The sequence below is a fragment of the Stegostoma tigrinum genome, chromosome 12 (genome assembly GCF_030684315.1).
Source record: "Stegostoma tigrinum isolate sSteTig4 chromosome 12, sSteTig4.hap1, whole genome shotgun sequence".
In the NCBI taxonomy this organism is placed as follows: Eukaryota; Metazoa; Chordata; class Chondrichthyes; order Orectolobiformes; family Stegostomatidae; genus Stegostoma; species Stegostoma tigrinum.
In genome coordinates, this window is record NC_081365.1 from 62,041,857 (window position 1) to 62,063,886 (window position 22,030).

The following is a 22,030-nucleotide window of genomic DNA, read 5'->3' on the forward strand; positions in this document are numbered from 1 at the left end:
CACAGGCTAAGGCATTGGAGTGACAGTACAAACTATTCATTGTTAAACTTCCAACAGGTACTCTCTGATTATCCAAATTTTTTTAAAGAAACATTCACGGGGTTTACGCATCAGTGCCAAGGCCAGCATTTGTACCCCTCTCCAACTATCTTTGAGAAAGCGGCAGTGAGCCAATTTCTTGAACCTCTGTAGTCTGTGCAGTGAAGGGATTGCAACAAAGTTATTAGCTAAGGAGTTCCAAAAGGAACAGTGTTATATTTCCAAGTCAGGGTGGAGTGTGACTTGAAGGAGAACTCCTCTTTGATAATATGAAGATTCAAGGACAAAATAAGTTATACCTACTATTTATTAACTCTATACATATCAAGGTAGATCCTTCATTTTGTGTCAGGATGTTTTCTTTAATGTTTTACAGTACACTATCAAACAAAGTCAAGATCTACCCCATTCATTACATAACGGCAGTGGTTTATCAACTGTATTAAAGCAGATCTGCAGTTTGTGGTTGGAATCTTGTTGGGCTACAAGATGGGAGCCATAAATCCCAATGTACATTGTGACCATGGTTTGTTATTGGCACATGATGCCCAATGCAAGATGAGGAATCACCATGAGAGCTTTTCAATTCTTCTTTTGTCAAGTTTTATTAGCATTCTTTGGATTTATACATACACACATCTTTTTTAAATTAATTCATGGAATGTGACTGTATTAGTCTTCATCAGTATACAAAGTGAGTACTGTGCTTAACAACTCCTGTAAAAAACCAGAGTGAGCATCAAATATAAGGTTCCTGTAAATTTTAAGTGACCATTTGGCTGATCAGCTAAGGAAAACAGAAAGCTTAAAATATGGCACATGCAATGTTTTGCAAATGTCATTTTTTTAGAATATCGTACTGTGTCCTCAAAAGAGAGAAAACCCAGGGTAATTCTGAAACATAATGTCAGTCAAAATGACATGATAATCATAAAATGCTTCCCACTGCAAAGATGTCCTACTGTATCTAGCATTTGAATAGCCTTGTTTCACATTTGAATGCATTAACAGCAACCTTCTACTGAAAATAAATTTCTTACTCTGTGTGAAAGCACTTGATGCATATTAAAGGGTAATTTTCTGGGAAAAAGCTTTCAACATTTCAACTGTTTCAATCTTTCAAAAGTTTTTCCTTAAAAATGCAACTATGAAGTTTGAATAATTGTGAAGGAGCAAGGTTCTATGAATTTCTATGAAATACATTTTAGGAACAATGGAAATTGATTCCATTTAAATAGCACTCAGGATACATCCAGTTTGTAAACAGAATATATAAACTTTACAATTTTCCACAAGGCGTTACACATATTCTGTAATATTTCCCATGAATACATAATCTCAATTAGGTCAAACTTAATTTCACTTTTAAAATTTTTAATTTGTATTCAGTAGTTCAGTGAAATCAAATCAGCAGTTGGTACTGTAGACACATGGTCCTGCTCTGAAATCAATTTTCATATCTTTGCAGAATTTACTCCTGATCTTAAAGGCAGGGTATTATGTTCATTAATCTGAAGATTTCCAGTTACATGAGCTATGAAACATCTCAGCAGATGAATCCCAGAATAATTCAAAGAGCTGCAGGAATAAAAGTTGTAATTTTTAAAAATAATACTTTACATTACGCAAGAGAATGCTGCATTATGCAACCTGTGAAAATTTTGATCTAACGTTTAACAGTATGGTGTTTAAATTTGAAGCTACCACTAACCATATATGGATGAAACAGTAAAGAACACCATACTACTTGCCCAATGAGCTAATTTATGATTTTAGCCACGTACCAAGTTCCTCATTTAAACCATAGAGAGAAACAGATTGATGGCCGGGTAATTTTCCATAGGAAGCAAATACAAAATGTATATACACATAGCAGTAATTATAATTCAATTCATTGTCTGGAAAACTGAGCTCCTCCATGTACAGACTTTCAACATGACATTTGTTTCATTGTCTGTTTTTCAGGTTAAAATGGTTTCATCAGTGATGTCTTGAGGCTGAGACAACTGATCTCAAACAACCCCTAGTATCTGCATTTGAGCTGGGTATGTCTCCAACCAGGAGATCTTTCCTCCTGATTGCCATTGATTTAAATGCTGCTATGACTCTTTGATGCCTCACTTAGTTAAAAGCTGCCTCGATGTCAAGGCCAATCACTGTCACCTCATCTCTTGACGTCAATTCTTGTTTTTATGTCTGGATTGGGGCTGTAAAGAGGTCTGGAGATAAACAGTCTTGGCCTAACACAGAAAAATGTTTGCTCCAGTGCAGATAGCATGCTGAGCAAGACAAAGAAGCTTGTAATTTTAAAGAATCTGGTATTTTGATAAGTTACATGCGGGCAAATAGAACCCTTTTCCGTTTAAATGCAGATTTGGACTCTAGTTGACTTATGGGTATTTATTTCCTTAGAAATCGGCCAAGCATCAATTTTGGGAGAGGGTTTCATGGAGGGTATCCCTCTGAGAGTGCTGGAGACTTTTCTCATGAAATTTTATGCTGTTCGCCTCATTGATAATGCATACCACCTGTGTGATGCTACTCTCCTGCTGTCAGGTGCTCAGCAGTGGTAAAGTATTGGCCTGTTCCGGGGCCCTTCTGACATTCACACGACAGGCACCATATTCAACTCCAGCTGCATTTGCTGGCAGCCTGGTTTGAAGTAGCCAGCTGGGTCAGCACAGTGTCCACAGGCTGCAGGAAGGTTAACTGCCTTCTGCATGGGTAAATGCTGCCATTTTCTCTCCGCTACCTCTCACTTTTCATTCTGTAATTGCACCTATCTCCCTCCAAGGCTTATGATCCTCTACTCTCATTATTGCACACAGCATGTTTTCCTTCAATGGCTTTCACCCACACCCAAACTAGTTAATTTTCTTACTCTCTCTGCTTCCTACTTACTCAGGAAACCTTCGCTTTCTTCCTGACCGACAAAGAACCAGGCTCCTTATCAACCATTAACCCCCTCGACTGTTCATTGTTGGCAAACATGATAAGTTGCCTTACCACCCATCTGTACAGAAAGGCAAAGCAGAGTTGCTGTGAGAATCCAGGCAGGCACAAACTGAGTGAGCACTAAGAAAGCGAGCTAAAAGCTTAGAGCATGCTGCTCCTTTGGAAAAAAGAATACAGGCATGGACTATTTTCTAAACGGTGAGAAAATTCATAAAGCAGAAGTACAAAGGGATCTGGGAGTGTTGGTCCTGGATTCTCTAAAAGTTAACTTGCAGGTAGAGTCCGTGATTCAGAAAGCGAATGCAATGTTGTCATTTATCTCAAGAGGGTTGGAATATAAAAGCAGCGATGTGCTTCTGAGACTTTATAAAGCTCTAGTTAGGCCCCATTTAGAAAACTGTGTCCAATTTTGGGCCGCACACCTCAGAAAAGACATACTAGCCCTGGAGCGTGTCCAGCGGAGATTCACACAGATGATCCCTAGAATGGTAGGTTTAACATATGATGAACGGCTAAGGATCCTGGGATTGTGTTCATTAGAGTTTAGAAGATTGAGGGGAGATCTAATAGAAACTTACAAGATAATGTGTGGCTTAGAAGGGGTGGACGCTGGGAAGTTGTTTCCGTTAGGCGGGGAGACTAGGACCCGTGGACACAGCCTTAAAATTAGAGGGGGTAAATTTAAAACGGAAATGAGAGGACATTTCTTCAGCCAGAGAGTGATGGGCTTGTGGAATTCATTGCCACGGAGTGCAGTGGAGGCCTGGACGTTAGATGCCTTCAAGGCAGAGATCGACAAATTCTTGATCTCAGAAGGAATCAAGGGCTACGGGGAGAGTGCAGGGAAGTGGAGTTGAAATGCCCATCAGCCATGATTTAAATGGTGGAGTGGACTTGATGGGCCGAATGGCCTTACTTCCACTCGTATGTCTTATGCTCCGATGTACGAGATCGGTACTGCGTGCAATGAGACGTGGCAGCAGCATTGCAATGTAGGGCGTTGACAAACTGCACAATGCAGTACTGAGGAGGTGAGTTGTATCAGAGGTCAATCCCAAATGCATCAGGATGATTTATGGAGGCTGGTGCTTTGCCAGCATCAACCTCCGTGGACAGAGCCTTCAGGCAGTCGCTGCCCATGCAGCACACTCTGACTGCTGAGGAAAACTGGCCAAAGTCGGCACCTGGATAAGACAGCAGCAAGCTGCAGCCTCTGGGCACCCACTCACACTTTCACATCAGGACTGTCGTCATCTAGTTCTTCTCCATGCCTGGGAAATAGCAAACTGCATACAAATGAGGAAAGATTACATGATAATGAGATGTAATGCATGCATATAAGCTGGTTACTGCTCACTAGTAAGAATCTCAACTAGCCATTAAAACTTTGAGTGCAAAATTGGACTATTTTTCTCGAAATTGAGAATCTCACTTTTGTGTTCTTGCCCTATTTTCCCCACTGACTAACCTGGATGGGTGCAGCTCAAGTAACACTCAAGAAACTTGACAGCATCCAGCCAAAGCAGCCCACTTGATTGGTACTACATCCACTAGCATCCACTCCCTTTATTAGCAACAGCAGTGTGTACCACCTACAAGACACACGGCAGAAATTCACCAAAGCTCCTTAAGACCGCACCTTCCAAACACACAAACACTTCTCTCTAAATGGACAAGGGCAGCAGATACATGGAAGTACCCGCTGCAAGTTCAAAGCCACTCACCATTTTGACTTGGAAATATATCACTGTTCTTTCTCTATGGCTGAGTCAAAATCCTGGAACACCCTCCTTAATAGCATTGTGGGTCCACTAACAGCTCACAAACTCCAGCAGTTCTGCAGGACTGCTCACCGTAGCCTTCTCAAGGCCCACTAGAGATGGGCAATAAATACTGGCCCAGCATGTGATGCCCCCATCCCATGAATAAGTCTTTTTTTAAGAAAGGAAACAGTTAACAACAGAACTAATTTCAGCATCCATAGCTTCGTCCCACCTATTATCTTAGCAATTTTTTCATGGAGTTTTAAAGAAATACATTTTAACACACCTCACAAGGAACGGCTGAGGAAAGCACCCCAACGTTTGTTTTTCTATCACTTCTTGTACTCCTAGAATTATCTTCAGCAGATTGCCTTGCTGAGGTCTGTCAATCTTTGTTAAAACAAGCTGTAGCAAACGTAACAGAAGAAGGCAATTACCGATTAGGATGTAATTTTGCCAGCTCCATCATTATTATTTCACATGATGTGCAAAACAATTTTTTGTGAAGTGGCCCAATAATCTGCCAACTTGCCAATTTTACTGGCTTTCTACAAAGCAAATGTGCAATTTTATAATGCAAGTAAAAACATATCTGCATTCTTATGTCACTTGCAATCAAAAATCAGAACACATATTGACAGCTGGTGTTACATGTTCAGAATTCGTCAATAAATATTGCTGTAGAGGTACATGATAGACTGTATAATTTCCCACTCAATCGTTCTTTAGTTACAATGGAGCTCTTAATTGAACTACAGAGCAATAAGTAACAATATTTAAAATGTATTCATTTTTCATTTTTTTAAAAAGCATTAACTTGGGTTATTTTGTACATATAATAGACTTTATATTTGTGAGGGAAGTAACAGTAAAATGGTAATGTCACTGAACTAGTTCATAAATCCAGAGTCGAGAGTAATGTTTTGGGGTATTCATTTGAATCCCATTATGTCAGATTGTGAAATCTGAAATAAAAGGTTGGCCTAATAGCAAACTCTCTCCAAACATAATCCTGGCGTCCCAGAAGGGTCTCGATCTGAAACATCAAACTTTCCTGCTCCTCTGTTGCTGCTTAGCCTGCTGCGTTCAGCCAGCTTCATAATGTGTTATCTCAGATTCTCCAGCATCAGCAGTTCCTATTATCTGGGTAAACTATTGTTACACTCCAGAATGCCATTCCTCAGGTAATGAGACAAAACTGCATACAATACTTCAAGTGTGGTGTCACCAAGGCCCTGTACAACTGCCGCAAGACAGCCCTGCTCCAGTGTTTGAATTCTCTAGCTATGAACACAAACATAGCATTTGCCTTCTTATTGCCAGATGCACCAACATGCTTCATCTCACAGCTAATCTTCAAGAACACTCAGGTCTCATTACACTTCAAATTATCATTCATAGGACAGAAGTAGCCCGTTTGGCCCAACTTGTCCGTGCCGACGTGGTTTCCCACATTGAGCTAGTCCCATTTGCCTGCACTTGACCTATATCCCTCTCAGCTTTTCTTATCCAGTGACCTGTCTAAATGTATTTTAAATGTTGTATGTGTACTAGCCTCTACCACTTCCTCTACCACTTTTTTGAATATATTCACTGACTTGGCCTCCATGGCATAATGATAGGGAATTTTATCGGTTCACGACGCTTTGAAGGAAGAAGATTTTCCTCACCTCAGTCCCAAATTGTCTATTCTCTATTCTGAGATGTCCCCTTGTACTCAACTCCCCAATCTCTCCATGGAAAGTATCCCTCTGCATCTAGTCTGTCCAGTCCAATTAGAATGTGAACTGAATCCCCAGTCATCCTTCTAAGCGCTAGAGAATACAGGCCCAGTTGAACCAATTTCTCCTCCTAGGGCAGTCCTGCTCTCCCTGGTATCAGCCTAAGGAACTTCTGGTGTATGCCTTCTATAGCAAATATATCTTTCTATGGTAGGGAGACCAAAACAAAAACTCAAGTCCTCTTGCAAAGAAACCCAATGTACAATTTGCCTTCCAAATTGCTTGCCGCACCTGCTTGCTTACTTTCATAGACCACCATAGAAGAACACTCAGATTACTTGTACTTGCACACTTCCCAATATATCGCCATTTAAATAATACTTTTCCTTTCTGCTTGCCACTTCAAAGTGATTTACTTCACATTTCGCCACACTGTATCGCATCTGCCATGTGTTTGCCCATCACTTTTTCAAAATCACCTTGAAGCGTCCTTTCATCCTCCTCACAACTCACAATTCTGTCCAGTTTTGTCGTCAGCAAACCTGGAAATTTTGATTTTTAATTCCCTGTTCCAGGTTACTTTTTTATATATATATCGTGAAAAACTGAAGCATGCCAATCTTCACGGTACTCCATTAGTCACTGAGTGCCACTCCATTGTGACACTGGGCCCCACAAACCTTTACACTCATCTTTTCAACCACGTTCATCATCTTAGGTTTATGTTGCACTCGTGCAACATTTTACACAAGTGATTTTTCTGCGACTTACTTGGTCTTTTGTTTCTCTCCTTGATTCTCCCTGTGTCTTTGCTCAGGTTCCCACCCACACCCGAGGACATCAGTCCTGGTCCTACCCAGATGTGTCTGTAAACAGTCCCACCTGCCCCCAACAATAGTGTTCCAGGAAGCTAAATTCCCGCCCTCCAACACCACTTCCCCAGCCATGAATTTGTCTGATGTGTCATTTTTACTCTTGCCAGCATGTGGTATTAGACGTCATCCGGAGATTACTAGCCAAACACGAAATAGTTTATTCAGTGGGAGAAAGATATTTTCATCATTAGTTTAATACAAAAAATGTATGTTTTGCTCATAACCTAATGAGTATTTTTGTAACTTTAGATGTGTTTTGGATCTCTAAAAACTATTAATTCAGTATTTTATGACAATAAATAAAGACATAGGATTTGATTGTTGTTAACTAGTTGTCAAGCTGTCACAAAAAGGGAACAGAATTCAATTATACCAGGGATTGTTAGACACAGATTTCCAAGGTTTTCTCAACTACACCAAGGATAGGCTCAGACTCATCAATGTCGTTTCAGTGAATGGAGCAAGGCGATTGTTTCTTCATGATGTTGCCTGGAATTATGTTTGGAGCATGGCCATTTTACGTCATGAAGCAGGGCATTGCGAAAAAGCTGCCATTGTGCTTACACCTGGAACTTCACTTAGGGTAAGCATGTCTGTTGCATACCCACGGATCATTGTAATGACCCAGGACATACACATTCAAATACAGGGACCATATCCACAACTGGGACATAGAGACTGGTTGTACGAACATATTAATGTGTTGATTCACTGTGTCAAATACAGAGATGCAGATACAAAGGGAAAAACCTCAAGTTAGACTGAGTCGAACACTGATGGATTCTTGGCAATCTCGAAATTACTCTCTTCTCACGTGGAGGAGATAGACAATGGTGAGAAAATCAGCCTCAGATGGAATTAATGTCCAAAGTTGCAGCACAGTCTACTAACTTATTGTGACATGTAACTGAGTAACATAGGCAGCTCATTATCAGATAGGCCAAATCTATTGTAGGGGATTACAAATGGGAGTTCAGAAAAAGAAGAGGTTTTCTGAAGGGACAGGTTGCGGAGTAAGTCAACCTTGTAGCAATTGGATTTAACTGCAAGCCGACTCAAACTTTGGCAGAAGTCTGCAAACAGGCCAGTCATGTGTTCTTGCAGTAAAGAATGTAATGGGAATGAAATCCAAAGGGAATAAGAGAAATCCGTAAAATTAAGCATTTGGATTTTATTACTTACAACATAGGGAATACCAAACTCTTCACACATTTCAATTGCTATTTGATCTGCTTCCTGGATTCCAATTGATGCATCCAATAGCAGAAATGTTCTCTTTAAACTATGGAGTAAACAAACAATCTAATCAAGTTTCACTCAGAGACAGTACGAACTGCCCATGTTTAGCCACTCAATATTGGAACTATTCATTTCATGGTGGTCATGAGGGGTCAGAAGTAAACACTTCTACATCTTGGAAAGGTGGTCATAAAACCAACAAAAACTGAAAGACGAGGTAGGCCATTCAGCCCATGCAATTATCCACCAAGACTGACCCACCATCCACCACACTGTGTCAACTAATTGCTAATTAAATTATATTTATTTTTCATTTACAGCAGGAGGTCTGGCACATTCAGCATTTATTGACCTGCCTTAATTGTCTTGACACTGGCCGAACTTCTTTAGGGCCAGCTCTCAGAGTGAACAGAACCTCTGACACTCATGTATTTATCTGTCAGACAGGGTTCCCTGATTGGACTAGATTAACAGCCCAATCAGGAACTCATATTCTCTGAAGTCCACCTGGCTGACCTCATTATAATCCATACATCCCTCCCCCTCTATGTCCAGGGACATAAGCCTATTTTTGCTCTCATAGCCTCTCCTGGGGCATTTTCTCACCAGGTCCAGTTCCACCAACTCAGCCTCAAATATAGGCAGCATGTCCCAGACCACAGCCTGCCTCCTGCACCCGTTGTGTCTCAGAAGAAATTCATGCGGTATGGGCATCGAGGCTGCAACATTCACTGTGTCCATCTCAGACTCCGAGTTTAGTTTGACGCTAAACAGGGGTAGAACCCATGGGTTCCGTCAGCCTTTCCATCTGTTCTGGTTATGTTTTGCTCCTGCCCCGTTTGCAAATTTGCAGCTGTCGCGTGGTCCATGTGCTTGTTCAGGGCCATCTCATACACCCAATCTTTGCCATCGGACCTGGCATCTCGTCAATGATGCCTCTTACCCATGCAGGGCCACTCCTGTAGTTCCTACCCCAAACTTCCTCCCCTAAAGTAAACAATCTCCCTTGCTTACAGGAGTCTTGTATCTCATATTGGCATTCTTGATGCCGTTTCTCTTTCTTGCTCAGATCCGGGAAGGTCAAATTTAACCTGGTGTGGAGTCTTTGCCCCATGAGCGACACTGCTGGAGCTATCCCTGTAGTTACATGATGGGTGGTCTGATAATCAAATAGAAATGGTGACAGTTTGGTATCTAGTGAAACTGTAGGCTATTTCTTTAAGTCTGCCTTCAACTGCTCTTTCTGCCTGACCATTGGATAATGGATGGAATGGAGCTAGCATTATATGCTGAATGTCATTCAACCGTAGGAAATACTCAAAGTATCTGCTGGTAAACAATGGCTCATTGTCTGTGACTAACACTTCCCGAAGCCTGTGTATTGCAAAAGATGCTCTCGTACATTTTCTGTTTGATAAATGGACTCTATGCATGTCTAACAACTTTGAATGGGTGTCCACAATGACGAAGGATATTGATCCCGTGAAAGAGCAGGCAGAGTCGACGTGAAACTGAGTCCAGCACTTACTAGACACTCCCATTTTTGTTTAAGGACAGGTTTTACAATCACTGATACCACTGCGCCAGTATCACCCTCACTAGAATCGGGTGGCCATTTAACCAGCTGTTTGTTTTGATTGGTTCTGATTAGGATGGCACTAAACACTAACTGTTCCAAGTCAGATGCAGGTAAACTTTCCAGGGTGCGCACTCTCCTGGATTCCGGCCTCAGGCTTCTCTTGACCAATTCAGGCCTAGTGAGACGCTTTTGCTGTCTCGAGTCCACATACCAGCAGCAACTACAATGGCTGGCTGGCCCAGATCCTGGAGAAAATGTTAACCTGTTGAGGTTGGTTGGCTCGCTGAGCTGGTTTGTTGTTCCGCAGACGTTTTGTTACCGTGCTTGGTAACATCCTCAGTGCAGCATCTGATGAAGCGTCAGTGTGTGTAACAGTAAGTACACCAAAAGGCCACACGCACAGACCAGGTACTGAACTTCAATAGTAACCATCCCAGTACACACAAACGAAGCTGTGCGCGAACACTATTTAAAAGGGCAACAACACACTGCAGCAACAAGGAACCAAGCCAAGAGGAAGGATAATGCCTCTTCCAAGTGTTCGAGGATAATAGATATCCAAAGAACTGGGTCAGGAGATGCCCACAGGACCAGCATCAGGAAGATTCTACACACCCCGACATACTCATCAAACTACCCTACCTCAGGAACACATCAGAACTCACCACAAGACTCCTACGAACGCTGGGCATCAGAGTGGCGCACAAACCCACGTCAACCCTATGACAAGTGCCCACCCAAACTAATGACCTACTCCCACCATGGACAGGACCAATGTCATCTACAAGATCCCCTGCAGAGACTGCGAGAAACACTACATCGGACAAACAGGCAGGAAACTAATAACAAGAGCACATGAACACCAACTGGCTACAAAAAGACATGACCAATACTGACTCATCTCAATCCACATGGACAAGGAGAACCACCACTTCTACTGGGACAACACCAAGATCCTGGGACAGCCTAGGCAGAGACAAGCACGAGAATTCCTGGAAGCATGGCACTCCACAAAGCATGCTATTAATAATCACACTGAACTCGACCCCATGTCCATGCTACTACGGAGGAAACCTGGAAGTGAGGGAATCCATCGCAACTGACCCCAGAGTTTAAGAACCAGGCAGGAAAACACACCAACGCTTCATCAGAGGTTGCACTGAGGATGTTACCAACATTGGTAATGAAACATCTGTGGAACAACAAACCAGCTTGGCGAGCCAACCAACCTCAACACCCACAGCCCGAGCTACAAATCTACTCCAAACCCTTAGAAAATGTTAACCGTTTGGCCAAGGCTTGGCTTAGTTTTTGGGGTTTTGCTGTGGGCTAACCTTGAGTCCCTATGTCGGGGATATGTCCTGAGTGAGACTATGCAATTGCCTTCACTCAAGTGATGTTCCCCAAGCACAGATGGTGACAGCATCCACTTCCATTGGAATAGCCTGCAACTCTCATGCTCCACTTGCTGCATTTTCTAACGACAAAGCCATTTGTAGTTCCCATTTGGGCTTCAGCTAGTAGTGTTTTTTGCATAATTACATTATCTATTCCACTCTTGTCACAGCAAGAAATAACTGCACAGAGGCCGGTATCCCGTCACCAAGTAACCCTTTAATTACATGTCAATGGTTCTTGACACTATTACTGGAATATTATCCATTTACACAAAATTAAGGGGAAAATAAGTGATCAAAACAAAAGCCATGTGGCACTTACTTCTGTCTTGCCTCAAGATATCTCTCTACCATTTCCACAAAATCAGAAGGTGCTCTGTATCCATAGCCAGGCATGTCAACGACAGTAAATGCCTTACCTACTTTAAAGAAATTCATCTTTTTTGTATGTCCCTAAAATAACAGAAAACAAAAGCAAAAGTCAACTCATGAATTAAAAGAAGCTCCTTCAGTGCAATGATACCTTAGTTCAAGTTTGGTGTTTTTCTTAGGGTGTACAAACATGGTCAAGCATCAGCTACCCAGGAAACATGTTTCTGAATAATATTGTTCTGTTACAAACATAATACTGTTCCGATTAACAAAAACAAATCACTTCTACTTTGTAGAAAAATTGGAAATGATACATGAAGCAATGTTATACCAAATTATGAGTTAACTTTCAAAATATAATTGGGAGTTTGGATAATCATTCACACAAAGTATTTGGAAGCAATAATCACAGGAATTAGTGAAAACCAAGAAGCAGCCAATGAAGATTCTGTCCCTCATTCCTCTCAGAAGCAACTTGCAGCAGTACATTGCCACCCCACTAATTTATTCTTCTAATCTCACAAACACAAATATTACAATGCCCTTAAAACACTGTGGGTTTTTTCCCTTAAAGTAGTGGACCAACTTTCCTCAGCATAGAGTCTGGCAGCGAACAGGAAAAGCAGCTTTTTCTCTCTGCATGCTGCAACAACCCCTGTTCCTTGTCCCCGGTCCTCTTCTCTGAGACAGAGAATCTTCAATAAAAAGAACATCTACCTTTGTTTCCAGGTGTTAAGCCTCGCATGTGCATTCCAATAAAATCTGATCCAGGTCTGCATGTCTGCTGCATTAGCCATTTAGGCTTGTTGTGCAGAACACATGACAGGTTCCATGACTCTCTTCGTTGGAGAAAATTTCACAGAGTTATTCAAAATTACGAGGGGACAGGACAGAGTAGTGGGGGAGAAATTGTCCCATTTGTGAAAGCTTTAAGAACAAGGTGGCACAGATTTAAAGTAAAATAAAACAAAAGCATAATGAGAAAAATAATATTTCTTGAAGAAGTGGTTAGGATCTAAAATGCCAGAAAAGGTGGCACAGGAAGGATCAATTACAACAATCAGTGGGGAATTAGGCAGTTATCTGAAAAGGAAGAATGTGCAAGGTTACTGGGAGAAGGTGGGAGAGTGAAACTAAGAAAGATGTTCATTTGGAAAGTTGGTGCAGACATGATGTGGGAAATGACCTCCTTCAATGCTTTAATGATTATGTGATTGTGCCATTTTACCTTGAGTTAATGAGGCAGTCCAAAACATAATCACCTTATGAAATCTCACGTTCAGAACATTTTTTAACCAAAGAGGAAAGAGAAACTAACAAAGTATTTTTGAAGTACTTTTTTTTATTATGACAGCAGCATTACAGGCTAAAGAACATTGGCTGGGTGTCATCTACAAAATCAGAATCCTGGGCAAAGAAGTGTAACAGAGCATGAGTCTTCCAGAAGAAATAAAAGAGATGGGGAGGTAGACAGAAGAAGAAAGAAAAGCACAAAAAGCACAGTTAGAATTAATGTTTCAGGCTGAGTGACGCAAGGAAGGGTCACTTGACCTGAAACGTTAACTGATTTCACTCCATAAATGCTGCCAGACCCGCTGAACTTTTCCAACAATTTCTATTTTTGTCTCTGATTTACAGCATCCACAGGTTTTTCGTTTTTACAAAAGTACAGTGTATGGGCGATCAAGTTAAAGTTAGCAGGAGTGCTATAAGGTTAGAGAGGGGAGAGAAGAGGAGGTACCTGAAGAACTTCTGACTTTGGAGACAGGACACCCAGGACATCACAGATGATGTCAGTAAAGTATGATATGTTTTACCTAAGACAAAATAAATGTGAATTTCCCCCAAAAGTCCAAAATTCAAATACTTACAGGATTTTTTGAAACTCTAACTTCAATACCAGGAACCATGGAAAACAAGGCTTTTATCAATGAAGACTTTCCCACATTACTTCGGCCTATAAAACACACCTGCAAGGGAAATGAATATACCATTCATACCAAAGATCTCAATTCCATGATATTTTAATGGGGTAGTGAAGGGGTTTGGAACTTCTCACCTCAACTGCATGTATATAATCTGTATCACATTGGCGGAAACACCATCACCTGGAAGTTTCCTTCCAAGCCACTCAGCATTCTGTCTTTCAGTGTCACAGGGTTGAAATTCTGGAATTCCCTCTGTAACAGCATTATGACTCAAACTACAGCACATGGACTACAGCAGTTCAAGAAGGCAACTCACCATCTTCTCAAGGGCAACTAGGGAAGGGCAATAAATGCTGGGCAACTAGCAATGCTCACATACATGACAGAATTGTTAACAAAAACTCTCCATCCTATGACCATCACTTACATGGGGTTAGTCAAAAGTAATTTTATTCTCCAATCCACATTCAGTAGTTTGAAGCTCTTCTGAAAGTTGATACAGTTGACAACAATTCCAGTACCAACACGAGCACAACACTAAAAACAAAGAGATGAAATGGGTTCTCACTGTACCAGAACTCCCATTGGGAGTCACAATTGTTCTGTTTCTCCTTGGGTAAATTATATGCCTTATCGGGTTTCCAGATTTGAATATACCTTCCATTTAGTATTTTGCTTTCTGCTGTGACTATATTCCCTACTGAACTGCCTGAACTGCCTCTATTCCCACATCTGCCCTCATTTTTGTTTCAATCCTCTTCTGGCAGCTTTCACTTACTTTGTGCTCCTTCAGTTTCACTTCTAGGGATTCTTATCATTTTCTGGATTTGACTCCCAAATGATCTCTTCTTACTGTGTCCACCATACAGTTGAAAAAAAACTCATCAATGCCTTTGATAATCCCATGCTCAATATCTTCAAAGATCTCTTTGCTGTGGACTTTTGCCACAGTATCCTATCTTCCTGTGATAACAATTTGCCTCCACAGGTCACCTCCACAGGTTTTCCATCGCTCAACACATTGATTTCAAATCCTCATCACCTTTACAAACTGCACTCAGTGTTATTTGGTCCTGTCATTTCCAGTTTCTCCAACCTACTGATGCTCACACCGTGACCAGCATCAACCTACCTTGTTTGAAATCTAAAAACAAAGCCTGCTGGTTAACTGACAATCGCGTTCAACTGCCACATTCTCCGTGGCAATGCCTCTCATAATCAGAGTACACTGCCATTCAGCACTCCACCAATCTTTGCCCCTTTATTGGTATTCTAATGGCTTGTCCTGATGAATATAAGACAAAAGAAAAAGTGATGAAATGTCTCTATTTTCAACAACAGAAGCTGTTATTGCTTGTTGTTAAATGATTGCGACAAAATAAATCATTCACACGGACGATCTCTGGGACGGTAGGTTTAATGTACGATGAATGGCTGAGGATCCTAGGATTGTACTCATTGGAGTTTAGAAGGTTGAGGGGAGATCTAATTGAAATTTACAAGATAATATATGGCTTAGAAAGGGTGAATGCTGGGAAGTTGTTTCCGTTAGGCAGGGAGACTAGGACACGTGGACACAGCCTTAGAATTAGAGGGGGTAAATTTAAAACTGAAACGAGACGACATTTCTTCAGCCAGAGAGCGGTGGGCCTTGTGGAATTCATTGCCACGGAGCGCAGTGGAGGCAGAGATTGATAAATTCTTGATCTCACAAGGAATCAAGGATTACGGGGAGAGTGTAGGGAAGTGGAGTTGAAATGCCCATCAGCCATGATTTAAATGGGGGAGTGGACTCAATGGGCCGAATGGCCTTACTTCCACTCCTATGTCTTATGGTCTTATTAACAAACTACGAAGGAAAGTAGTACTAACCTCTGGCTGAACTGTTGTTGGTGCATGATCAATCCTGATGGCAGAAGTGAAATAATCGATATGGTGTTTATGGGAAGGTGTGAAGAATCGTTCTGCATTTCCAACATCTTCAAAACTTGGAGCAAATATTTGAAAATTCATTTTTTTTACAGTTTTGACCAGGTACCTTTCCAAGTCTTTGAATGGAAAAATAATACTGTTTTGCTTCTTCTCACTAAGTTTGAAGACACTCTGGACAGAAGCTAACTTGTGAGAAGTTCTATGCACAATGCAGACTGAAACAATGCACTGTTGAAACAACTCACTCTCAAGCACTGTTTTTGCTTTGAATGCATGTGACAACTGTAGAAAACATGTTCGTATTGTGAGCATTCTTCCAATTTGTTGCTTTATTTAATTGCAGATTAATCTGAAATGGGAAATAGCAATTTAAAATACAAAGACAGAAGAAGCATCAAACAGACTAAACATTTCACAGCAAAATTCAGAATATGTCGAAATTGCTCACCTGAAGTTGGAACGATTAGTTTTCCTTAACACAGAACTGAAAAGATCTCAAAGTGAATTCTGGAGGGTGGAGGTCTGCCTTTCAAAATTTAAAAAGAGAAGGAAACTGTTGAAGAGTAGTAGATTTATAGTCATGAAAGATGATGCAGCCAGGTTTTGTGTGTGTGTGTGTGTGTGTGTGTAGTCCCCCCTTTGTTTGCCAATGTAGCCAATTTCCTGGTTAAGCAACCCTCAAACTTTGTTTTAAAATCTCATGATTCTCGATTCTACAGCTCCAGCCCAGACCACCCTGCAACTCCTGTGCAATGACCAAAAATGATGGAAAATACTCCTTATTTCTAATAGCCCACAAGGTTAACTGCATTTCACTGACAGGGCAACTGGATTGTTCTCCTTGAAGAATCTTCCATTTGTTTTACATTTTTTCCCCTTTCTTTCCCCATACCAATTTTGTTTTATAGTAAATACCAGCTACCAATCACAGACTGCATCATAGATCTAGCATTGACTCTATTTCATGTATAGATCTAACCTGATCTCTTGGCTTCCAGGGAGCTTTAAGTTAATAAGGCCCAAAGCTGACACAGTCTCTGAGCAGCTTTCTGCATACCAAACAGCTTTCCTGCTGGTTGTCTTTCTTTTTTTTTGAAAATCAAACTGCTCAGAAATGTTACTGCACACCTCTGGGGCAGTTGGGACTTGAACCCAAGCCTCCTAGGTCAGAGGTAGGGACACTACTATTGTGCCACAACAGCCCCCAACACACTCTGACATAACTTAGTCTCTATGGCCAATTCCCAGGTTGAAATGCAAATTAACTGGGTTTTAATTTCAAAGTTTTCCTTGATTACGGTAAACCATAAGAATAACTCATATTTCTAAGAAAATACAGAACAGTTCTTCCAGAATTACCAGCACCAAGTGCAAGCTCACTGCTGTTTAGGATTTGATTTTCTAGCTACTGACCTCTTCACATAGCCCCATCATTTTAAATGCAACAAATTCCAGCTTGTTTTGATTGCATTTACTTCCATGATGTTCATCAGTTTCTCAATCAGATGCACCATTTTCTACAGGTACAAGATTACTTCCTAAAACTTAAAAAAATTCTAAAACACCAACTCTGCACTAGATTTTTGCAACAGGCGCAAAATATATTTTTACTTGAAATATCAACTCTCACATTTTCTTGAGAGAAGCTTTTTCCACTTTTGTTTTAGATCTTCAGAAGCTGTAGCATTTACTTTTTGTTCAGGGAATTGTTTATGGCATCAACAGATATAATCATTAACTGAGGAAGGAATAAAGGCATGAACTCCCAGATAGCTCAGAAGGATCGCTGGCCTACTTGTATTTCTGTGTTCCAGAGTTTGAACAGATCTGCTTTTTCTTGTTTATGAAGCATTAAGCTAATGACAGCCTTGTAGCACATCACTTGACTTTTAAAGGAGGAAGTGAGGGACAGTTATTCCAGAGATGATATCAGAGTTAAAGCAAAGGCCATAATCCTCTCCTAATGGAAGAACAGCAGAAGCTAACCCTACACTCAGTCATTTCACAACTGCCGTAGTAAAGTAATTTGATTAATGAGCAGGAGTAATTCTAGCCCATATCATGGTGGAAAAAATAAGTGGCAATGGGTATTCTAGGCAACAAGAAGAACATACATCCTTGTGTTTTCTATAAAAGACAGTCATACCCAATTCTGGTTGCCAACTCTCCAGGAGTGACCAGGAGTTTACACAAGTTAGAGATTGGAGGCGACGGCCTAGTGGTAATATCGCTGGACTGTTAATCCAGAGACCCAGATAATGTTCTTGGGACCAGGGTTCAAATCCCGCAATTGCAGATGTTGGAATTTGAATTCAATAAATATCTGGAATTAACAATCTAATGATAACTGTGAATCTGTTGTCAATTGTCAGAAAAGCCCATCTGATTCACTAATGTCCTTTAGGGAAGGAAACTGCCATCCTTTCCTGGTCTGGTCTACATGTGATTCCAGACCCACAGCAATGTGGTTGACTTTTAACTGCCCTCTGGGCAATTAAGGATGGACAATAAATGCTGCCTGGTCAGCAACACCCTCATCCCGTGAATGAATGAATAAAGAATTAATCTCCTTTACATTGCTCTTGACCAAACTGGAAGAGAAAGCAAAAAAACAAAAAAAAAATCACTGACCAAAGGAAAGTTCTCTGTATTTATTACAGTACTAAGAAAAAAGAACAGATTGTTCTGAGAATGTATCTCCAAGGCACCACATATTACTGCAGCACTGTCATGATCCAAGTAACAGCATCAGTGCACCAGCCACATGGACAGCTGATAGAAATACTGTATATTCAATGAACCTCCAGCAACGAGGCCAAAGAGTGATTGTTTCCAATGTACAGGAACCCGAAGGCTTAATACGGCAGCAACGGCTGTCTGTGAGCAAAAATATAAACATTTTAAATAAATGTAATGCTGAATTAAATTTAAAAATTAACTTATATGTCAGAGAGAGAAAGAGAATGTGGAGTGAATCATGGAAAATCAATGAGTGCTGCAGCATTGAACTCACAGATCCATGATGGAATGGGAGGCTGGTGATGCTGTCAAAGATTTGGGAAGTTTAAACAAAATTCTGACATTCAGTCGGTTGCTACAGGGCATGAATGAAGAGGAAAAGTTCAGTGGCGTCATATGTGGACAGGTGGGCAAGGGTTTAATTTGTTTAATAGCTGGAAGTTGAGTGAATCTGACAGCAAAACTTCAGACAACAGTTTTGAAAAATTCAGCGCACACATTCCAGTCAAAATCAAATGATAGGAGCTACCTATATAAATTTCAAAGACCAAAGCAGGAACCAGCTGAGCCTTTTGGCCATTTCTTAACAAACTGATAAATGCAGCCAGAAGGCAGAAATTCAAGGACATAAATGAAAGACAACTAGATCAGCTGATTGAAGATAGTTCCTACTATCTCTAGATAAGCTGATTTTGGGCTTTGTACATTGGAAAATGCAATACCTCAGATCAGAAAGAACAAGGTCACAACATCACAAATTGCAGGCATTAACAGAGCACACAAAGTCATGAGAGGGCAGGTAAACATACTGCGTATCCAAACAATTAACTTTCAGTGACATCAAGAGTAACTCAGCAGGGTGAATGCAGTGAAATACAAGCAAATACAGCACACCTGGAAAAGAGAAAGATGTGCAGTAGCTGCAGACAACCACAAGCTCGGTCTGAGGAACTGACTCACATGAATTAAACTGCAGAATTTGTACAAAACCAAGTTGTTGCGAAAACATACTGTAATGAATTATCCAAGACAGCCTTTCTAAGAAATCATGAAAGTTCAGCAAAATGACTCAACAAGCTTCCTGGAGAGGTATTTGCTGCTTTGTTATTGATTTGAGTTTTTAAGACTTACAGGAGGGGAAGTCAGGGGCGAGATGTAGGTGGCAATTCAGAAGAAAAGATCCACATTTGCAGATATGCTGTTTAGCAGCTTAAGAGTAGGCAAAGCCTTTTTGCTTAGTTCTCAGTGAGTTAACCTGGTCGCTGGGCACTTTGGGCAGAGGACTGTAATCGAGATAATCACATCTGGTGAATGTGCAGAAAGTCATGGAAAGAAAACACATGTAACCTTATCAGTTCAGTGAGAAATTTTGAAATGAAGATAGCAGTTATATTTCACTAGGCTTAAGTTATAGTTTATTAATGTCAGCATTTTCTTCAGTAATCAAAGATCTGGGCAATAGTGAGAATAAGGATAGCATCCAGCATTCTCTCAAGATGACCTTCTTCACAAATGTGGTGGGAATGCCTGAGATATTAAAAATGCTAGGAATATCTTGTTTTTCAATTGGACCTGGGGTCAGTAGTGGGTCAGTCATGTTTAGGTCCGTGACATTCACATCGTAAGGAACTCCAGTACATTTGCAATCTCACTGCATAACATTCCTGCCTTTTCTTGATGTCCTGGAGTGGGTCTCCTTGCACGAGATGTTCCCTGAGATTTCATGACACACAGGGTCTGGCATTCAATGGCACTATCTGACTCTCTGTCACATGAACCACTGCTAGCTTATACTTTAGGTCTGGTTACATTACTGGGTGTGCTGCTATTCTCATACTGTAAATGAGGCTTTTGGCACTAAGCATCTCCCTTCTGTGAACATCTTCTGAGGTTGCCTTGAGCTACAAGGTCAATTACAACAATCAGCTTGAACATGTTTGATGATTGTGGGATTGAAGATCATAGACACCTTATTTCTCATTTTAGTCCTTTAGCCATGTGGTTCTGGAATGGTTTACTCTAAGAGGATGCAATCTCAAAAGCGTGGTTAGGCTTGAGTGATGCTCAGCTATCTAATCATTAACTTCGCCAACAGCTTCAGAGCACACAAATTAGAAGCGGAGGCCATTTGACTCCTTGTACCTGCTCCACCAATCAATGGGATCATGGCTGTTCTGACTGGAACCTCAACTCCACATTCCCACCTATTTCCAGCAACCTTTGACTCATTAGTCAAGAATCTATGTGACCAAAAACAAAGGGGATGCAGAAATTAGTCTGTTGACGGATGTGGGTTTCTCTTGTATGCAGAAACCAGGTCTAGAGGGCACTCAAGCCAATCTTAGAATCAGAGAATTCCTACAGTGTAGGAGCTGGCCATTTGGCCCAATTAAATCCACACCAACCCTCTGAACAGCAACTCATCCATACCCACAAACCTACCTACCCTTTTCCTGTAACCCTGCATTTCCCATGGCTAATCCCCTTAGAATGAATATCCCTGGACACCACAAGGCAATTTAACATGACCAATTGTACATCTTTGGGTTGTGGGAGGAAACTGGAGCATTCGGAGGAAAGCCAAGCAAATGTGAGGAGAATTTGCAAACTGCACCTGGCCAGTCAACCAAAGCTGGAATTGAACCCAGACTCCTTGTGCTGTAAGGAAGCAGTGCTAACCGCTGAGCCAATGTGACACTTTTATTTGCTCTCAATGTTCTAAACTGGGACTCAACCTTATCTGGTAGGAGTGGCAACCCTGGCAACAATAAAACTGGGATAACACGGTGTGAAGCTGGGTGAACACAGCAGGCCAAGCAGCACAGGTGCAGGAAAGTTGACGTTTCGGGTCGAGACCATTCTTCAGAAAATAAAATCATGTTTGGTGCCTAACATTTGGAATTCTGCTGACTAAAACAAATGTAACGTTGGGAGAAAGAAGCCTGATGTAATGCGTAAAGGCACCAGTCAACAACTAGTTATTCCACTGACTCAAAACATATGCAGTTTTTAAAAAAGTTATCTTAAGCATACAAAAAAAACATACAAAATCCCGGAATCCAGCACTCAGCAGCCAACCTTCACTGTCTGCTCACAACCTTGACTCTGCCTCCATCAAACCCCAAATCCTGGCTCCACCCCCACAACATTGATCACGCCCACAAAACTCTCCGACCCATGCAAAGACCCCGCCCACCAGCCATGGCCACGCCCCTTCCAACAGGCTCCGCCCCCTCCAGTCATGGCCCCGCCTTCAAAGCCAAGGCTCTGCACCATTCTCCCCGACAGCCCGCTCGGCGCCCTCCGCCGTTACCGTCAGCAAGCGACAGGCTGCGTGGAGCAGCCGTCATTCCTCAAAGTACAATCGACCTGCCCCTCTCTGTCTCCCCGCTGGGGTCTCAATCACAGGGCTTATTCTCTTTGGGGCGGCTGCCCGAGGTCCCGGGAGTTCTTCCGTCGGCCGGAGTTACGGCGCTGCCTGGTCCGCGGGA

At 41.5% G+C, this 22,030-nt stretch overlaps 1 protein-coding gene across 4 annotated transcripts; it reads right to left on the minus strand.

The window, feature by feature from the left end:
* Positions 1–556: 556 nt before the first annotated feature.
* On the minus strand, positions 557–22,030 carry gtpbp8 (GTP binding protein 8 (putative)). Of its 4 annotated transcripts, none has more exons than XM_048541170.2 (8): positions 21,853–22,030; positions 16,249–16,322; positions 15,741–16,149; positions 13,812–13,910; positions 11,891–12,021; positions 8,536–8,635; positions 5,044–5,162; positions 557–1,617 (listed from the first exon to the last, which is right to left on the minus strand). In XM_048541170.2, the coding sequence occupies exons 3-8, from the start codon at positions 16,110–16,112 to the stop codon at positions 1,494–1,496; spliced, it is 945 nt and encodes a 314-aa protein (XP_048397127.1). In that variant the 5' UTR covers positions 16,113–16,149; positions 16,249–16,322; positions 21,853–22,030; the 3' UTR covers positions 557–1,493. The 4 variants fall into 4 exon arrangements, with proteins under 4 accessions (XP_048397127.1, XP_048397128.1, XP_048397130.1 ...); XM_048541171.2 differs by having other exon boundaries at positions 16,249–16,326; XM_048541173.2 differs by lacking the exon at positions 21,853–22,030 and adding an exon at positions 21,586–21,671 and having other exon boundaries at positions 16,249–16,326.